The 19,259-nt window shown below is 35.1% G+C and overlaps 1 protein-coding gene across 1 annotated transcript in view; it reads right to left on the reverse strand.

Moving 5' to 3' along the window:
- The window catches only part of ROBO1 (roundabout guidance receptor 1), a gene marked incomplete at its 5' end in the record, with an annotated part of 763,721 nt that overhangs the window by 121,472 nt on the left and 622,990 nt on the right, over nt 1-19,259 (reverse strand). The window contains one exon of the mRNA XM_082840323.1: nt 15,700-15,857. Coding sequence (XP_082696449.1) covers nt 15,700-15,857 — 158 coding nt within the window. The remainder of the gene's footprint in view (nt 1-15,699; nt 15,858-19,259) is intronic.

The raw sequence follows: 19,259 nt of genomic DNA on the forward strand, positions 1-19,259 counted from the left end.
GATAAAGTCAATACAAAACAAAAACAAAAACAAACAAATAAAAAACTTGATCTTATTCTTCTTGCTTCTCTCTCTATAAAATATAAGTTCTGCAATGGCAAGGAGTTTGTTGTATCTCTAGAATCTTGCTCAACACCCACATAGAAAGTACACTATCAGATTTTTCAAGATCTGAGATGTAGGATACATGGAATTCTTTGATTTCAGTCATCATCTCTTCATAAAAAGGCTTGCTATTTTAGAATTTATGTTAGAAGTACACTCTTTTCTACTGTCTTGTGGAAGACAAATTCAAATTCTGATGACTTCATACAAAAGTAATAAATACATTTAAATTTTCTAATGTTTCAGTAGGAGTTTTAAATGACTTAACAACTGGAAAAACCTGAAAAAAATTATGTCCTAAGTGTAAAATGCTTTTGGCAGTTTTTTCCACAAACACATGAAAAATACATCAGTGAACCTGTGGTAAATTTCGTAAATGTACTGCTGTATTTAAACAACAATGTGGAATACCATTACTGTTGTGATTAATGAGAACCATGACGCGGCAACATGTGCTGTGTACATGACATTGCTGCATGCATCATCTTTCATTTTTACAACAGTCTCACAGGTGAGGTATATTTTTCTATTTGGGGATGAGAAAACTAATGCTCAGAGAATATCAGAAACTTGCTCCAGATCATTTAGTAAGTGATTGGAGTTCATTCTACATAAATCCAAAGTAAAGTTTACATAGTGCACTTTCTTTTGGACAGAAAACAAGAGCTCATGTTTTCTGTGCTTCTCATGCCACAAACTGCAAATTGGCAATGTCTTGTATAGATTGCGATAACCAACGGCTTGGCGAAGAAATAAGTGCTATTGGTGGACCTCCCTGAGTCCGTTAGATTGATGGCCTTCCATCTATTACACTCCATGTTTAAACCTGAGTGATTGGGATAGCCAATCTAATTGCCATGAATCCATCTAGCTGCCAGTGGAAAAGATGTGCATGTTTACATTTCACATATGCATGTGCTCTTTGCAGGCGAAATCTAGTTAGGTAGATATCTTAACGTTAGTTCCTATACAGAGGAATAGCTCTTCTTTCCCCATATAAATATGTACTTATTACTATGGTATATTTAAAATTTGAACAATATTTGTAAGGTTTCCTAATAAAGATGAGAAAATCTGACATGATCTTTTATAAGCATGATGTATGTAGCAATATGGTGATGTGATGTATCTAGGAGAGAGAAGAGTGACACCATGAATGTTAAAAGGCAAAGAAATAATGGATTCCTTAGTAAATTACACTTTATCCACTCAAGGAGACAGAGTTCCATTATTTTCAACCAGTATTATACAGATTGAGTTCACCTGCTTTTGAAATTTTCCCATACAAGATGATGCTCTTAAAGGTGACTTAGACATGAGGCTTTTCCTAGTGTGATCAGCCTTTAAAGCTTCGTGATCACCTAGATTTGTAAGACTTAAGAAGAGAAAACCTGTGCCATCTGTTAGTAATTTTGTTAATGCACACCGGATTATTTTATAAGTGTATGATTTATCATATTATCAAATTCTTTGGGCTTAAGGAGATAAAAATTGAAGTGGTCAGATAGTACCAACAGAGTATTAGTACTTTTAAAACCACTCACCTTTAGACAACAGAAATGCAGAATCAGCATTAGATTAGAGAAGACATCAGCCTCAGCATAAGATTTGGGATTATTTTTGGAGAGAGCTTCTTCAAAAGTGACAATATGAACAAGATGGAGAAATAGATAAAACCAATTTTAGCCAATTGTAAACTATGAAAAGGAAATCCCAACCCCTTTGCTCAGATTAAAAATAATTTTAAATTTAAAGGCTTAAAATAATTTCTTTGATTTCTGCATTTTGAACTATGTTTTAAGGAAAGAATGCTGTACAATCAAATGCACTTTTGAATCTACTACTTTGCTTTTAAAGATTACAATTCATTCTTCCTGTGGTAAACAGAAAAATAAAATTATGTCTGGCCCATCATGAGCAAACACCAAAATCACAAGCATTTAGAAAAGTCAACTTTTTAAAAACAGAATTTATGAAAAAGTACTCTGATATGATATAACTTTTCTCCAAATTATAGGCAAGATTTATAAGCAAGGTTTTAAATAAATTTTAAAACTGTATCTTTAGAGAAACATTTCATCCGTGATTAATAGAACATGGAAAATAAAATAAACTGGTTGGAACACCATCCTTGAAACCACAGAAGATTGTACCTTTAATTTGGCAAACTACTTTAACCTATAATTAAACAAAGTGCTCCCAGACAGTAGTAAAATTCCACTAGTCCTTGGCTATTTGGAAAAATGTAATGGCCTGATCAAATATATCAAAGTGCTTGGAAAGTGAAGAAACCCAGCTGCTTGAGTGAGCCTGCATTATAAGGAAAAAACAAATGGGACAACAACATTTGTAAGTCAGCTATCTAAGTTAATCAGCAATTCCTATTATGAGCTCTGTCTCTGACCACGTGTGTTCATTCTGTAGAGTTATAATACTTCTGGTAGTATACTGTATTGATAATTACTTTGAATTATGAGCTATAACTCTTTCTTAGCTGTTTACTCTAATTTCTGAGACACTTTCTGCTTTCTGGAAGATCTCCTCTGACTGAAGGATCATGGACGCTGAACAGCAGTGTACATCCACAGCAGGTTTTGGCCCAGTGAATTTCAGGAGTTGGCAGAATTCCATACCGAAGGTGGCTTAGGCAGATCTGCCAGGCACTCCTGAAACTAACATTTGGGTGGGACTAGATTTTGGGAAAATATTCAGAACTGTTTTGGAGGAAACATATTTGGAAAAAAAATGCAGAAGGCCAGAATCATCTTGAGAGATTTAAAAGAGACAGTCAACGTTAATACAAAGCTGGATAAAAAAAATCTACATTGTACAATACCAAACTGTTCAAGAGTATTCTGATTTTTCACATATGTTAGGACTTTTACTCATATGGAAGTTCATTACACTTCTCAGAGGAAAATTCAAAGTTGAATTATAGTATATTGTTTCCTGAAGTCACCAAAGATTATTTGTTAAACTAGACAATATTTTATCTGGCACTCTTCAGCCTCTGCTACTTTATCTCTGCATCCAACCGTCCTTGCACCCTCTCTGCGGTACTTGAGTCATTTTATATGGACTTACAAGGATTTTATTAGGAATTACAACTAGGTGTCTCAAGGGACCCAGACAAAAATGGGCACGCAGACTATAAATTACAGAGGCCCCTAAAAGTATATGGCATCCAGAAGGAGACTCATATATTTGTACACTTAAAAAAAACTGATTGAAACAGGATATACCATTGTTATCAGCGTTTTTTGTTTGCTTGCTTTGTTTTGTCCACTAAATAATACAAAAGGGTTCTTTTTCATTCTGAACTTAAAAATCTCTGGTCTCTTACCTCTCCAAGTTATTAATATCAATGCAGAATGAACATTAACTGAAAATCATGACAGCACTACTTAAAATAACATCTTACAGTAAGGCAGTTATTGTGAGTCTTCAAAACACTCTCACTGCTCTGGTTTGATTCTCATTATGAGCCTAATAAATAGGGAAGATATTATTAGCTTAGTATGTTCAACAATTAAAGGATGTGACCAGGGTCTAGTTATTAATGCAGTTTCAAAAAAGGAGCTTCAGACTTTCCCAAGATGGCCATAAGTTAACCTTAACTTAGTATTTAAATTGCTGTAATTTATTTTTATTTATTGGATGAAATCCTGAGGCAATCTCAGATAATCAATCACTTAAGATGAATTTAGATATGTTCTTAAAAACATAATTGATAAAGCAAAAATGCATACAGAATTATTAATCAGCGTGACACAAGGCCATGTTTGTACCCAGTGGATAAATAATTGAAAATAATAAGGGAAAATATAGAAAATAATACTTTCTTTTTTTCTTTATTTATTTTTCTTTATTTATTCATTTACTTATTCTTGGCTGCATTGGGTCTTCGTTGCTGAGCGCAGGCTTTTCTCTACTTGTGGCAAGCAGGGGCTACTCTTCATTGCGGTGCCTGGGCTTCTCATTGCAGTGGCTTCTCTTATTGCAGAGCACGGGCTCTAGGCACGTGCGCTCAGTAGTTGCAGCACACGGACTCTGGAGCGCAGGCTCAGTAGTTGTGGAGCACAGGATTAGTTGCTCCGTGGCATGTGGGATCTTCCCGGACCAGGGCTCAAACCCATGTCCCCTGCACTGGCAGGAGGATTCTTAACCACTGTGCCACCAGGGAAGCCCAAAATACTACTTTCTATAACTGGTACTAAGATAAGAAATACTGAATTTAGGACCAAAACAAGTAGCAAAATTGTATGAAATGAGTCCAGTAAAACACTTCACCTGTGGATTTTTTGTTAGGAAACATCTTAAATTTAAGTGTTGTCTGAGAAGGGGTGATCAGGTCTAGCTCGTCATGGGAAAATCAGAACAGGCATTGAGAGGTCTGGCTCTTATTCCTGACTCACGACACAGATCCATTAAGTGACTCAGGGCAAATCTACTCCCCTGGCTTCCCTTTCTTTCTTAAAAATAAAGGGACTTGCCTATTTACCATCTCTCCTCAGCTCTATCTCTAAGATTCTGTAAGTATCTGTGAGTCACACTTACAGAAATATATTTACTCACATAATTAACCTGTATAATATCTCTTCCTTCTCTTGCTGATAAGGCAGTGAAAAAAACGTGCTTTAGAAAAAACTAAATGGTATGGATGAAAAATCCTTTCCAATTTATAAGGGAATAAGAAAGTAAATATATAAGTGCATATGGAAATAGAATCAAGTATGTTCATATTAGCAACTTTTCAGTTCTGAGTATACTAGAAGACATTATTATGATTTATATTTCATTCATTTAATATTTGCTCAAGAAATATGTATTGAGCTCCAATCACAAGACAGAGGGAATACGGCTGGCCTTTATGTGTCATGTATATTCAATGAGTAATATATAAGTAATGATTTGCAATAGATTAAAAGAGAAATATTTAGCAAAAGGAAAAGGAACAGATAATAGGAAGTCAAATCTAGTGTGGAAGTGCAGAGTAGGGTTTTGCAGAAGGCTCCTCTGAAGAACTTGCCTTTAAGTTGGAACTTGAAAATGAGTGAGCTAGACAAAGACGGTGTAGGTGTCAAAACATTCCAGGCAGAGGGAATTGGATATGCAAAGACTTTCATAATTCGGTACTGCAAACTCTTAGTATCCAAGCTTTTAAATGCACGTCTAACACACACATAATTAAAATCTAGAGAGCAATAATCAAATAAATACTCACTGGAATTATATTTATAACTATATTGTCATCTAAACCTATTTGTGTGCGAGAACTGAGAAGGCCTTAGTTTACTAAAATCCTTTCAAAAGAGTACTTGGGCTTCACAGGTAGGCCTGAGATGCTTGGCTTTCTCTTTTCTAGTTTCAGCATCCAAACAGGATGAGTGTATGTTTAATTATTTAAATAGAATTACAAGTTTCTGAAAAGGTTCAGGATGTTCCTTAGGAAGATAAACCAGCCTTTCTCAACCAGTGAACCTCATCTGAATCACAGCATTTCTCAATTCCCCTGAGAATTGTACACAACTAGGACTGTTCTAGATGCACGGGAGAAAAGTCAATCTATTACACAGAGTGGATGCCTTAGGGCATTAGGGCTTAATTCTCTTGTGGAACCCCCAGTTGATTATTGCATTTCCCAGTAGGGGTGAACATAGGATTTTAAATTAGTTTCTTAATATCAATATTAGTCTGAAAACTTTACTTACTCATAATATTCACCTGCACTAAATACTCATGGTGATTCTGTAATAACTGATTTTCTCACAGTTGTAAATCAGTATAAATAGAAATTTAGATGAGACAAATGCTGGGTCTGTTTTCATATACATATATGGTCTTCTTGTTAATTCAGAAAAGTTGAAATTGCTGTGGCATAAACAGTTCCTGATTTTCCTTTTCCGTCAAGTTATTGATTGCTAAATTTATCCAGAGTTCAGGCAGGTACAACAATAATCACCAGAATACTGATTACTAATACGTACAGAGTGTGTCACCATTTAAAACGACATATAACATGTATTTCCTCACTGGATTCCCACAAGGACACTGTAAACCAATATAGGTATTATTAGACAATTAATTTCACAGATGGATATGATGAAATTTATAGAGATCAAACGTCCATAAAATCATGCATATAGGTTTTAAAACATTGTCTTACAATATATGAAACTGTTTAATTTTATTAATACTGTATTTCAATGACTAAATTTGAAAATTAAGTATGATAGGATATAAATTTACTTTTTAACTCATTTCTTCAGTCTCATGATTCATATTATATATTCATATTAACATATTTAAATCATGAATAAAATTTCTATTCTTTAAAAAAGTTTTTATTCTTTAAAACATCATGAATAAAATTTTTATTCTTTAAAACAGATGATATATAATGTGCATGACTCTTTATGTAAGATGGGCAGAAAAAATTTCTGGTTCAATACACCAGTTTCCTTTGACCTTCACACAACAGAACTACATATTTATTTTTCAGGAACACAAATTTAACTTCTCAGGGAAAAGGGGCTCTATGACATCAGCTGCATTAAGCATGTTGATTTCCTGTAGGGGAGCAGAGGGGAAAAGGAAGCAACGGACATTGAACAATGAAAGAAGTTGGAAGACCAGAGGAAAGCACTAATCGAAGGAAGGGAGGAGAAGCAGATGGCTTAGGAAGGAGACATGTGGGAATTGGGGGGGAAAGGAAGTAATTGGCAAGGAGAGGGCTGAATGCCAAATTTATGAAGGATCTGGAGGACACTGGGGATTTGGATGGGATGTGAGTCAGCTGCTTTTTACCAAAATATCACACCAACAAGGGAAATCAAAGAAGCCTACAAAGACACACAGGAAGCAGAAAAGGACTTGAAAAAGAACTGATGACATATTGCATTCTAACAGTTGTACCCCTTAGCATGAGGAATGGGAGGTGTTAAATCATTTTTTATGTATAACTAAATTTTTCTCCTAACTTCACTAATGATTTTCAAAAGTCTTTAACTTGCTTACGAAAGAAATGACATAGATACAACTCTTCTATTTAAACTACATTTTATTTACCTTGTATGAATGAGATATCTCATTCATATATAAATCAATTCATTTAAACCATCTAGGCTTAGGGTGACCAACTGTCTCAGTTTTCCCAGAACCGAGGGTTATTTTTCTGGGACTAGGGATTTTCAGTGCTAACACCAGGACAGTTCCCTGCAAACCAGGATGGCTGGTCATCCCATCTAAGTAAACACCTTAAGAAAAGGCTACTAAATTAACCTTTGCTCATCATGTTAAAACACATAGATGCTAGAAATTTTTTCCACATTTTCAAAGAAGAATGAATAAAGTCTCAATATGGTTATTTGATAAGTAGATGAAACTGACAATAAAATGGTTTCTGGACTATGGATTTGATAGAAATAAATAGCTTATAATGAAAGTATTTCTTTATAATGTAAATTATTTTTTCTTTTTTTGTTTTTTTTTTTTTGTTGTTGTTGTTGTTGCTTATTTTTTTTTTTTTGCGGTACGCGGGCCTCTCACTGCTGTGGCCTCTCCCGTTGCAGAGCACAGGCTCCGGACGCGCAGGCTCAGCGGCCATGGCTCACGGGCCCAGCCGCTCCGCGGCATGTGGGATCTTCCCGGACCGGGGCACAAACCCGTGTCCCCTGCATCGGCAGGCGGACTCTCAACCACTGCGCCACCAGGGAAGCCCTAAATTATTTTTTCTATTAAGTAACAAGAAAATCTATGAGACATATAAAACATTTTGTAGCATGCTGCTTTGAAGACAGGTAGGAAAAAAATTAAAAATTCAAGACACAGCTTATCTCAAAGAATAATACAAGTCATTCAAAAATGTTTATGTCACAAAGCCACATACAAAAAAGATGGGAAAAGCATGCATTGCTCATCTCTAAATTTTAGCTTAGAAGCTAAGAATTTAGGGCTTCCCTTTGGTGCAGTGGTTAAGGATCCACCTGCCAATGCAGGGGACACGGGTTCAAGCCCTGGTCCAGGAAAATCCCACATACCGTGTAGCAACTAAGCCCGTGCGCCACAACTACTGAGCCTACACTCTGGAGCCCGCACGCCACAACTACTGAAGCCCGTGCACCTAGAGCCCGTGCTCCACAACAAGAGAAGCCACCACAATGAGAAGGCCACGCACCGCAATGAAGAGTAGCCCCCGCTCACCGCAACTACAGAAAGCCCGCACACAGCAACGAAGACCCAACACAGCCAAAAATAAAAATAAATAAAATTTTTTTAAAAAGCTGAGTTTCGAACATGAAAAGAATGTCTTTTAAGCTCTTCTTTTAAATACTAAAATGAAATAATTCAGGATAAATGACGGTGAAAGGTTACTTTGAAGCAACTTACTCTGGAATTTCAGAATTGAGTCCAGGCAGATCTTACCATTTACATTGTACTGTTACTATATTAGTTTTTACAATATTTTATTGTATTTATATGAAATTGTGAAGCTACTACATCAATATTTTCTTTGACTTAATTATCCATTTATTTATGTAATGTCTCATAATTGCTTAATTTTTCAGCAATAACTTTTGACGTGTGTACAGCTGATGGTATTAGAACCTAGCTAATCCACAATTTGGACAATTAACTATAAAGTACAGTCAGTTAAGTCATTCTCTGACTCATTCCCTTTTAATATAAGTCCTTCTTTCCCTAAATGCCAAATGGCAAACAGTCATTTATCATCCTCTTTAGATAATCTCCTAAAATCTTTTGAGGTAAGACCTCTAGTGTCCAGAATAAATAATTTTAGTTTATCTGAACTATAACCTTTGGTCGAACTTGACCATTTCTGTGCCATAGTTTGTGAAACTATCAAACTTCAAATTTTATAGATCTTTGTTATGTTACAGTTTTTATTACTGGACATAATATGGACTAATTCTCAAATGTACCAAGCTTAGTTTCAAAACCACTATAACCTCCACTGTGTGAACTAATCTCTCCAGACCCTTACAAACTCAAAGGCAATATTTCACAACGGAAACTAAGAGTTACGGCCATTCTGAGTTGAAATTTGCATTGATAGCAAATCAGAGTCTTTAATATATGTAGCAAAATCTATAGGACCTATAGAAAATGTTGTCAGTAAAACAAAAGGCAGGTGTCCCCGCAGTCAACTGGAGTTAACCACTGCACTAGTGAAATTTTAGTATCTGTGTGACAGGGTCAGGATAAAATGGGTCAATATATATAAAGTGCTTAGAATAGGACCTGGCACATAGTAAGTGCTACATTAAGGGTTTAATATCAATATCCTCTTCCTCCTCCTCTTATCCATAAGACTGAATTGACAGGTATAAGTGTGCCATAATGGAAAGAAAATAGCTTATTCATTGAGTTTTAAAGGAGATTAAATGAGATAATATTAAGTTTCTGGTACATGACAGGTTCTCAATACACAATAGCTATTGTTATTACTATGGTAGAGTAGTAAATTGTTGGTGTCCCTACAACAACCATTTCTAAAACTCCACACATTTGTTTGAAAAACTTCAGATTGAAAAAAATAGAGTGGTGTTTTTTCAGTTTGTTTTCATGATAGACTTAAGCACAAGAGCTGTAACATTCCAGAAGAGCTGTAACATAAATATTTATTGCATATTTACTATGTCCCATGTACTGAGGATTTACTATTATTCCTATAAATATTAATTTATCAATCCAAGTCCAAAGATTTAATTCCCAGTCATAAATCATCAGATCTCATATACAAATACATATAACTGTCATTTTGTTTTGTTAAAATAATGGTATCAATTTGCTATACCAATTTATCATATGTTGAAGTAAACCATATAGTTGATCTTGTCTCATTAGTACCACCTAGGTACTATTGGATACCTTAATACATTTAACTTATGAATACATTTGTTTTTATGCTTATAAATGAATTAAGTAAGTTTTATTTAAATCTTCCGTGAGAGATGGGCTATTTCCTTCTGTCTTTATGCCTGCAATTCCTGTAGCTATCACCAGGAGCATTTTCTTTTTGTAGATAGCCAATACAAAAGATATGGGCGGGGCTTCCCTGGTGGAGCGGTGGTTGAGAGTCCGCCTGCTGATGCAGGGGACGTGGGTTCGTGCCCTGGTCCGGGAGGATCCTGCGTGCCGCGGAGCAGCTGGGCCCGTGAGCCATGGCCGCTGGACCTGCGCATCCGGAGCCTGTGCTCCGCAGCAGGAGGGGCCGCGGCAGTGAGAGCCCGCGTACCGCAAAAAAAAAAAAAAAAAAAAAAAAAAAAAAAGATATGGGAAACTGATGCCTCAGACATTCTGCAATTGTGTGACCACCCCAAAACTAGCCTGATTTTTAACACACTTAACTTTTCGCCAAGGTAACAATATTAAAACTACCCAGGTCTACAAATATAAAATAAATGGCAAATTTTTTAATAAGCTTAATACCATTTCACAATGTTTTGACATTAGTAAATTTCTCTTCTCTCTTTATCAATGATAATTGACTCCATTCAAAAACCCAAAATCATGCTAAAATTTTTCTTGGGCATTTTTGGGTCTAGTTGTCAGCTTTTATTCAACATAATTCTGTAATTGACAATCTTTATACATACTTCAGATCTTCTGTAATCTAGGAAATTATTTGCGATATGTACTTTCAACTGTATTTATCTTTTTCTTTAATTCAAGGGCAATTTTAGTTTTTTAACTGAACACAAATTTTTTTCTCAATATTTGGTATTAGATGTTTTCTCCAACCTTAACATTCTCAGGTTTTCACTCATACAAAATAATCTTGACTTTAAGTACAATATTTCCAAAATGTAATGAAATAAACTCTATATATCATTTTTTATAAAGTACATCGAAATGTTATTCTACATCAAAAAGAAGTCTTTGGTCCTCTGATTCATCTCTATGAGAAAAATTCATTTATTAATAATAATGGTTATGACTATGTCTCAGACATATGAAGTAAACCTATTTAATCCAGCCTGCCAGTTAAACTACTTATATTCTCATGCTAAATACACTAAGGTTTAGAAAAAAAAGAACGAACACTAGAGACAAACATCATCTAAGGCCTCCTTCAAATTATTCTAAGAAATACACGCCAAAAAAGTTCTAAAAGATTCTCCTCTCAGGCGGGAAAATAAGAAAATGCTTTTTATATTTTCCTGCATTATAATCATCATTGATCTAAAATTTGGCTTAGAATACAGGTCAGTGTAAAAAGAAGTGACTTAAGAACATCAAAAAAATACAGGTGCAGCTACAATTCAATTACATATTTTCCTTTTTTGTAGGGTGTGGCTTTGTTCTCACAGCTGGGAGAGTTGTACTTTACATTTTCAACAAAGAAAGCCACCACATCAAAGAACTCTAGAAATTCCTATAGCCAAAACTGTAGCAATAACCATGCAATCTTCACTTGTCTTTCATAAAGATATTATGTGCTTTAATCTCTTGTTTGTCTGTACTCAACACATTTGGCAAAGTACTTTAACAATAGAAATGAAAACAGTCATTCAAAAACAAAGCTCAGGAAAGAAGAATCACATAAAATATCTAATAACCAACTTCTCTTAAGAATTTACTTTGAATTTTTGAAAAAAAAATTAGAAATAACATCAGGCATTCTGTTTCTGTTTTAAGTTTTTGTTTTAATTACTCAATTTTAGTTTTGCCTAAAGGAAGAAATCCAACAAAAACAATTATGATTTAAATAAGAGCAGTAATTTTGTATCCAAACTGCTGATTTTTAATCTATTCATTTCCCTGCATGTATAGATGTGTTTTACCTCCAGTGTTTTATCAGTTTAACAGTCATAATTTACACAAAACACACAGATGGTCTTAGAAACAGTAAAAGTTTCAGACATTACAACTTCCTGGCATACGGAACACTATCATGGATCATCATTTTGACAGCATTTAAATGATTTTAAAATTATTTATACATTAACATCTTGGCATCGTTTCATTGTCTATACAATTCTAACGTGTCTGATTTCAATCTTTCCAATTTCTCTTGTACCAGTTCAGTGAGTTTTAACCCCACTCCCTGAAACTGCTCTTGTCAAGGTCATTAATGACTGACCAAGTTGTCAATTCCAGTGGTCAATTCTCAATCCTTACATGACTTGATCTACTGGCTGCAACTGATTCAGTCATTGCCACGTCCTTAAAGCACTATCTCCAGGTGGCTGCCCTTCTAGTTAGCCTCCTTTCTTTCTGACTGCTCCCTTTCAGTCTCCACTGCTCTTTTGCCTCCCACCCCCCCCCCCACAGAGCTAAAGACTGGATCTCTCTTCTTTTCTATGTATAATCACTCCCTTGGTGATTTCAGTCTCCTGTTTTTAAATAATATGTCCATGCTGATGACTCCCATATTCATTAAGATAGGCTACATTAGTCTGTGCTAGGAAATTCTCTATGATTTAATACAACAAAAATTTCTCATTCATTCTACATGTCCACCATGGGAAGACAGAGGTATGGGGTGGAAAGTTCTACTACACCTAACTCAGGAACCCAGGCTCTTTGGGTATCCTGGAACATGTGTCCTCCTTGGTTGCCACCTGATAAAGAGAGAGAGCGCTGGAAGCTCACCCACTAGTATTTAACGTCTTTAATTTTCACTCATGGCTCATGAAGCTGAACCAGTGAAATTGCCCTGTGGCAAGGAAGCTGGGAAGTGTTTCATCTGCCCAGAAGGAAGGGAGGACTGTATGGTAATGAGTACTTGTTATGTCTACCACAACTCAAATTTTTCTCCAGCCTCAACCTCAACTCTCAATTTCTGACTCATGTTTCCAACTGCCTATTTGACACTTATACTTGGATATCTAATAAGAATTTCAAAATTACAGTGTCTAAAACTGAGTTCCTGATACTTCCCATCCCAAATCTTCCCTTTTTACAATTAATGGCATCTCGACCTTTTCAGTTGCTCAGACCAATGGATTAAGGTAATCCTTCTCTTTTTCTCACAAGCCACATCCAATCTCTTAGCAAATTCTGTCTGCAATTGCTTCACAGCAGATCCAGAATATAACCTCTCCTCTTCAAACTACCTCCTAAGAGAGTGGTCCAAACCACCATTTCCCCTTTGCCTGGATTACTGCAAAAACTCCCACTGTGCTCTCCACGTCAGCTATTATCGCCCTTCACTGTGTACTGCAGAGCATGGAGGACTCTGCTGAGAAAACTCTGATGCTTTACACCTTGCTTCGAGGAAAAGCCAAACTATTTACAATGTTTACTAGGTCCTAGACAGTCTGGCTAGTTTTGGGTTTTTAAAAAAATTTTTATTGGAGTACAGTTGATTTACAATGTTGTGTTAGTTTCTTCTGCACAGCACAGTGAATCAGTTATACATTTACACATATCCACTCTTTTTTAGACTCTTTTCCCATATAGGTCATTACAGAGTATTGAGTAGTGTTCCCTGTGCTATACAGTAGGTCCTTATAAGTTATCTATTTCATACATAGTAGTGTGCATATGTCAATCCCAATCTCCCAATTTCTCCCTCCCCACCTTTCCCCCCGGTAACCATAAGATTGTTTTCTACATCTGTGACTCTATTTCTGTTTTGTAAATAAGTTCACTTGTACCATTCTTTTAGATTCCACACGTAGGCGGTATCATACGATATTTGTCCTTCTCTGTCTGACTCACTTCACTGAGTATGACAGTCCGTAGGTCCATCCATGTTGCTCCAGATGTCATTGTTTTGTTCTTTCTTGTGGCTGAATACCGTCTGGCTAGCTGTCACCCCCGATGCTATCTCCAGCAAATCTCCCCTTGCTCACTCTGCTACTCTGCTCCATCCACACTGACCATTCTGCCTGTTTTTATTTTTTGAATGGTAGAGGTACACCCTGCCTTAGGGTCTTTGAACTTACTATTTTGTGTGAACACTCTTTATCCAGATACCTATCTAGTTCCTTCCCTTAATTTTTTCACATCTTTATGTGGAGCATTTCTGGTCATTTCTATTTAAAATTGGAATTCTACCCCAATCTTTATTAATCTATCACTTCATTACTTTTTACAGGACTTATTATAGTCTAATATACTATATGTTATACTATCTATTTTGGTTTTATCTGTATAATTAACCACAGAATATAAACTCCAGAAGGGCATTCACTGATTTTTGTTTAATGCTGCATCTCCAATGCTGAGAATTTTATCATTAATTTGTATTAAACACAAATAGGTAATCGGGAAAGACATGAGGGAGGAGATGGATAATAATGGTTTCAGTGAGTTTGAATTATTAGGGTAGGAAAATGTAAATTACAGATAATGGTCATCAAACGACTTAAAATAGTTTCTAAAGGGGAAAATATTATCTTAATTGTGCATAAGTCTAAAAGGAATCTGTTATCACTAACAGGAGAAGCATTTGGTCCCAGAATCTCTACTCCTCTGCTCCCTTAACTCTATTTCCCCAAGTCAATATTTCCAAATATAGTTCACTTTGCTATGTGGCTCGTCAGCATCTCCTAAAAGTACAGCTAGGTCCTTCTCACTCCAATTCCTAGAATTAATCATTTGACAGACTCATTCTAATTCGGATCAATGCAGGAAAAATGCTTGATTTTCTTTCAAGGTCTCTAAATCCCTGTCCACCACAACCTTCTCTCTCTTTTTTTTTTTTCTCACTATTTAATTTTCATGCTAACCTGCTAGCTGGTTATTCAGAAACAGTGCAAGCATTTATTAGGATTATGTGGTCTGTGTTATAATTTTGTTCTTCTACAACTTTAGCAGTGACCTTTGCCTTACACACACATTCTCCTGGGAAACATTAAATCTTGGCTCATAAATTCACAATAGATAGACAGTATGTGCAGAACAAAGAAAACGGAAAAGGGGAATGTTGTACAATCATAGAATCAATGAGAGCTGGTTTACTTAGGTACTTTAGTTAACACCTTACAAGATAGAAAAAGCAAAGAAGCCTCATAGAATCGCTGCTGTCAGAAGAAAACGCATCATTACTTACTACAGACAGCATACTTCTCTACTCACATCACAGCAGAAATTTGAAATCCAGTAATCTAGTCACACTATTTTATTCTGGAATGAGATCAATCCATCATTAACCATCATTCAGAATGAGATTTGATTTTTCAGAAATGATATCAAACTCTACAGAACAGAAAATCAATTTAAAAAGGAGAAAGAGATAAAAATTCTGAAGGGATTTCCTTCTGGAAATATACTGTATTTCTGAATTCTATTTATAATTTTTTTACTATACCATCTAGAAATGTGATATGCCCTGAGTGATGCAAATAATTATGTCATACACAAAAGTGTTAACTCTAAGACATTGACATAGAAATTAAAGTCTTCTTGTACTGAATAGCAAACTAAACAACATGCATTTTCCTCACTTATTTTTATGTCAACACAAGGAGAACTGAAATATATTTATTTTAAAAGAAGAATTGAAAATGGGAGTTAATGCAATCCTGTATTTGAAAGCACCTACTTTTTTCTCTTTTTCTTTCGTGAAGATATACACAGTTGGATTTCTAAATGTCCCCCACCGCTGGCTTAAATACTTACAGTTATTCTTTCATCTTTATCATCCAGCGGAGAGCCATCTTTTCTCCACGAAATGGTGGGCTCCGGATGGCCTCGTGGAGGCTGGCATTCCATCACTGCAGGCTCTCCCACAGCCACCATGACATCGGAAGGGTTTTGTCTGAAGTCATCCCGTAGTACTGCAGGCACAAGATTAAATCATTACACTCAACGGTGAAATATACAGTCCTTATCTCTGAACTTCAGCGAAGGAGACATTTATTATAGTAAACGACTACTAACAGCTATCTCAGTACATCTTGGAAAATCTATATCTACTTACAGACATATGCAATTTAATAATGATATCTGGCCTTAAGCACACGACAGGGATAATTTGATATTCTTCACAGGCCAGTGGGCAAGTGTTTTTTGCTGCCTAGTGCCCTCACAGTTAGCATTTGGCTTAACTCTAACCTGCACTTCTCTGTCTACTGCCTACAGTTTCTCATCCATGTGCTAATGAATATAACCAAACCCTCCTTTTACTTACATGACACGTTGGGATGATGCTTTCTGTTATTAAATGGATTACACATGCATACAAGCAAAAATATTAAAAGTAAAAATAGGGCTTCCTTGGTGGCGCAGTGGTTGAGAGTCCGCCTGCCGATGCAGGGGACGCGTGTTCGTGCCCCGGTGCAGAAAGATCCCACATGCTGCGGAGCGGCTGGGCCCGTGAGCCATGGCCGCTGGGCCTGCGCGTCCGGAGCCTGTGCTCCGCAACGGGAGAGGTTACAGCAGTGAGAGGCCCGCGTACCACAAAAAAAAAATATATATATATATATATATATATATATACACTTCCAAGCATGCATTTGACTGAGGTATTTTAAAGATATTTCAAACTAGGGTATAACAGTATATAGTCACTATAATTTAAATATGTCCATTACAAAAACTTTAGACATACTTGCAAAGTGACTAAATTCAAAACACTGTCTGTTTTTCCATTATCACTGAGTGAGGGGCAGTGTTAAAAGGCACCAGTGATGATGACAGCATTGCTACCAACCATGTCACTTTGTATGTTCTGTACTTTCTATTTTTTGTGGATTTGGTGAGGAGTACACATTACTTCATTTAAATCTCAAACCTGCTCAGAATAAGAGATATTATTAACCCCATTTATATTATTAAACATAATTTTTTAGAGGAGGAAACAATTCATTACTATAATCCGAACTGGATAGTAATATAATACTAACATACTGTGAACCAGTATTATTCACTTTGCGATTATTGGAATAAAATGTAGAAAATAAATCAAACATGTATTTCGAAAATAGTTAATACAGTATAATTGTCTTCAGTATTTTGTTAACACCAAGAAATCATGAATTATTTGGCATCAATTAGCCTTAAATCACAGCTCTGTTGTTTACGAGGTAGGTAATCTCGAACACATTACTTAATACCTCTGTTTCCATATTTACAAAGCAGGAATGGAAATACACACTTCAATACAAAAATCTAAAAATGTTAGTTACCTTTCTCCCACCCCATTTTCCCCCAGTGTGTAATAAAAGGTGAACAATTTTAGTAATCTAATTTGATACTTAATATGCTCATTGGTATGTTAAGTGCACAGATTCGAAGTGATAAATATTTATCTTTAAAAATCTATTGAATTAAATATTTGATACTACAATTTTGTACTGGAATGAATGTCTTTCCATTTCAATGGCATTTAAAAATACTGTCATGGATGAAGTACTACAATGAAGAAAAAACTTACGATTTCAAAAGTCACCCTTAAATTTTGGTTTCAAAACCCCAAATAAGCTTAGAGACTTACAAAATACTATACTTTTCTCTTACAATTCTCCACTTTTCCTTCCTCTATGCCAGCTAAGTGTGTGCATACATCTGAGTAAGCCTTAATATCCACTCAACAAAACCACTTTTTAATCTACATATTACAACAACTTGGGCACAATATGACAGTATTAACACTTGGAAAATACCGCTTCAAACAGGAGATGTCTGTCCTCATTTTTGGAAAGAACAGTAAAAGGAAAAAGCAAAGGAGATACGATCACACCACACTGTTGTAAGTCTAACTCCATAGACACACTACTTACTAATAAAATACACAGACACAAAGATAAGCCTTGCTGAACTGAAAACTGCAGCTACTGTTAGCACATTATAAAAGAACAGAGTACGAAGACTTCCACTATTTATGAATTTACACTACTATTAGGTATTAAGAATACACCACAAATAAAATGTGAGGTTTATAGAAAAAGCAAATGAACTGACCTCAACAAACAGTATGTGCTTTTGCTAGATCACATTATTAATCTAAGATAACACCTCTGAAAATTTTTAACACCCTCAAAACATGCAGAAGTGAAATACTTTTCAAATTAAAATAAATAATTTGCACCACTGTTCTGTTTGGTGAGCTTAAAACCAACTTGGTAACACTATATCTTATTTACAAATTGAGATATCTCATATAAACCAATGAAGAATAAAATGTCTTTCAAAAATATCAAAGGTCTAAGTCAGATAAATCAAGGTTTTTTTTTTTCTTTTCCATTTATTATGTTATTTGGGTTTTTACAGTATATAATGAAAAGCTAACAAAATGTAATCCATTAAAGATTGCTGCTTAGATAATGCTCATGTAATTATTTTTGCAGCTGTGAAACACAGAACTCTAGCATTGCTTATGGCGACAGGCAACCTTGCATAAAGTTATGAATTTAAGATTTTTTTCTCTTCTATAAAAGCAACTTTTTTTCTTACTTGCCTTGAACATTTCCTTTTGGGGAAAAAATAGTATGTGTCACATTATAAAATGATATGAACTTCTGGTTAAACTATCCAATTTTTTAAATTCATATGTATATTTAAGAAATTAAAATAAAAATTGAATTCAAATGACTGGCAGCATCTTGCAGAAAAAAACAATGGTATCCATAAATAATCTCAAACACAGATCCTTTAAAAGAAAATCTCTCCTTTTCTTCTGTAACACGTCTACTAATCAAAGTGTATATTCTCAAATGTTTCTTGATTTGAATAGTATGAAATTCTAAAATATGGAACTAACTTTTGAAAAGATTTAATATTAATTTGATAACATATATAATGTATCCAAGTAGACACCACCTAAAAAGGTTGTTAAACCACAGTTCATCCTAATATCATATTTCTTCCATATTTATGTAATTGTTTTATGTTTACAGGTTGGTGCATGTAATCTGGCTCAACTGCTTTTCACTTTTTTTTCATTCTGTTCAATTAGAAAAAAAAAACATAAGCTTCATTGAATCTGAATCTCCTGAAGTTTTTGGTCTAAAAAAATGGCCAACTAAAGTTTATCCTTTAAAACAAAACATATAATCATTTGTCTTTCTGAAAAACCATACATCAATTTTAATACAGTTCTCAGAATAAGTAAATTTGCTTTCAGAAAAGGATTCTAAAATTCAGTGCTGACTTTGCAACCTATTTGGGTAATATTGAAAAGACAAGGGACAAAGTGAAAAAATACGTTAAATGGAAACTTTCAAATATTATGGAGATTT

Source organism: Leucopleurus acutus (genome assembly GCF_964270905.1).
Source record: "Leucopleurus acutus genome assembly, chromosome: 5".
Lineage (NCBI taxonomy): Eukaryota > Metazoa > Chordata > Mammalia > Artiodactyla > Delphinidae > Leucopleurus > Leucopleurus acutus.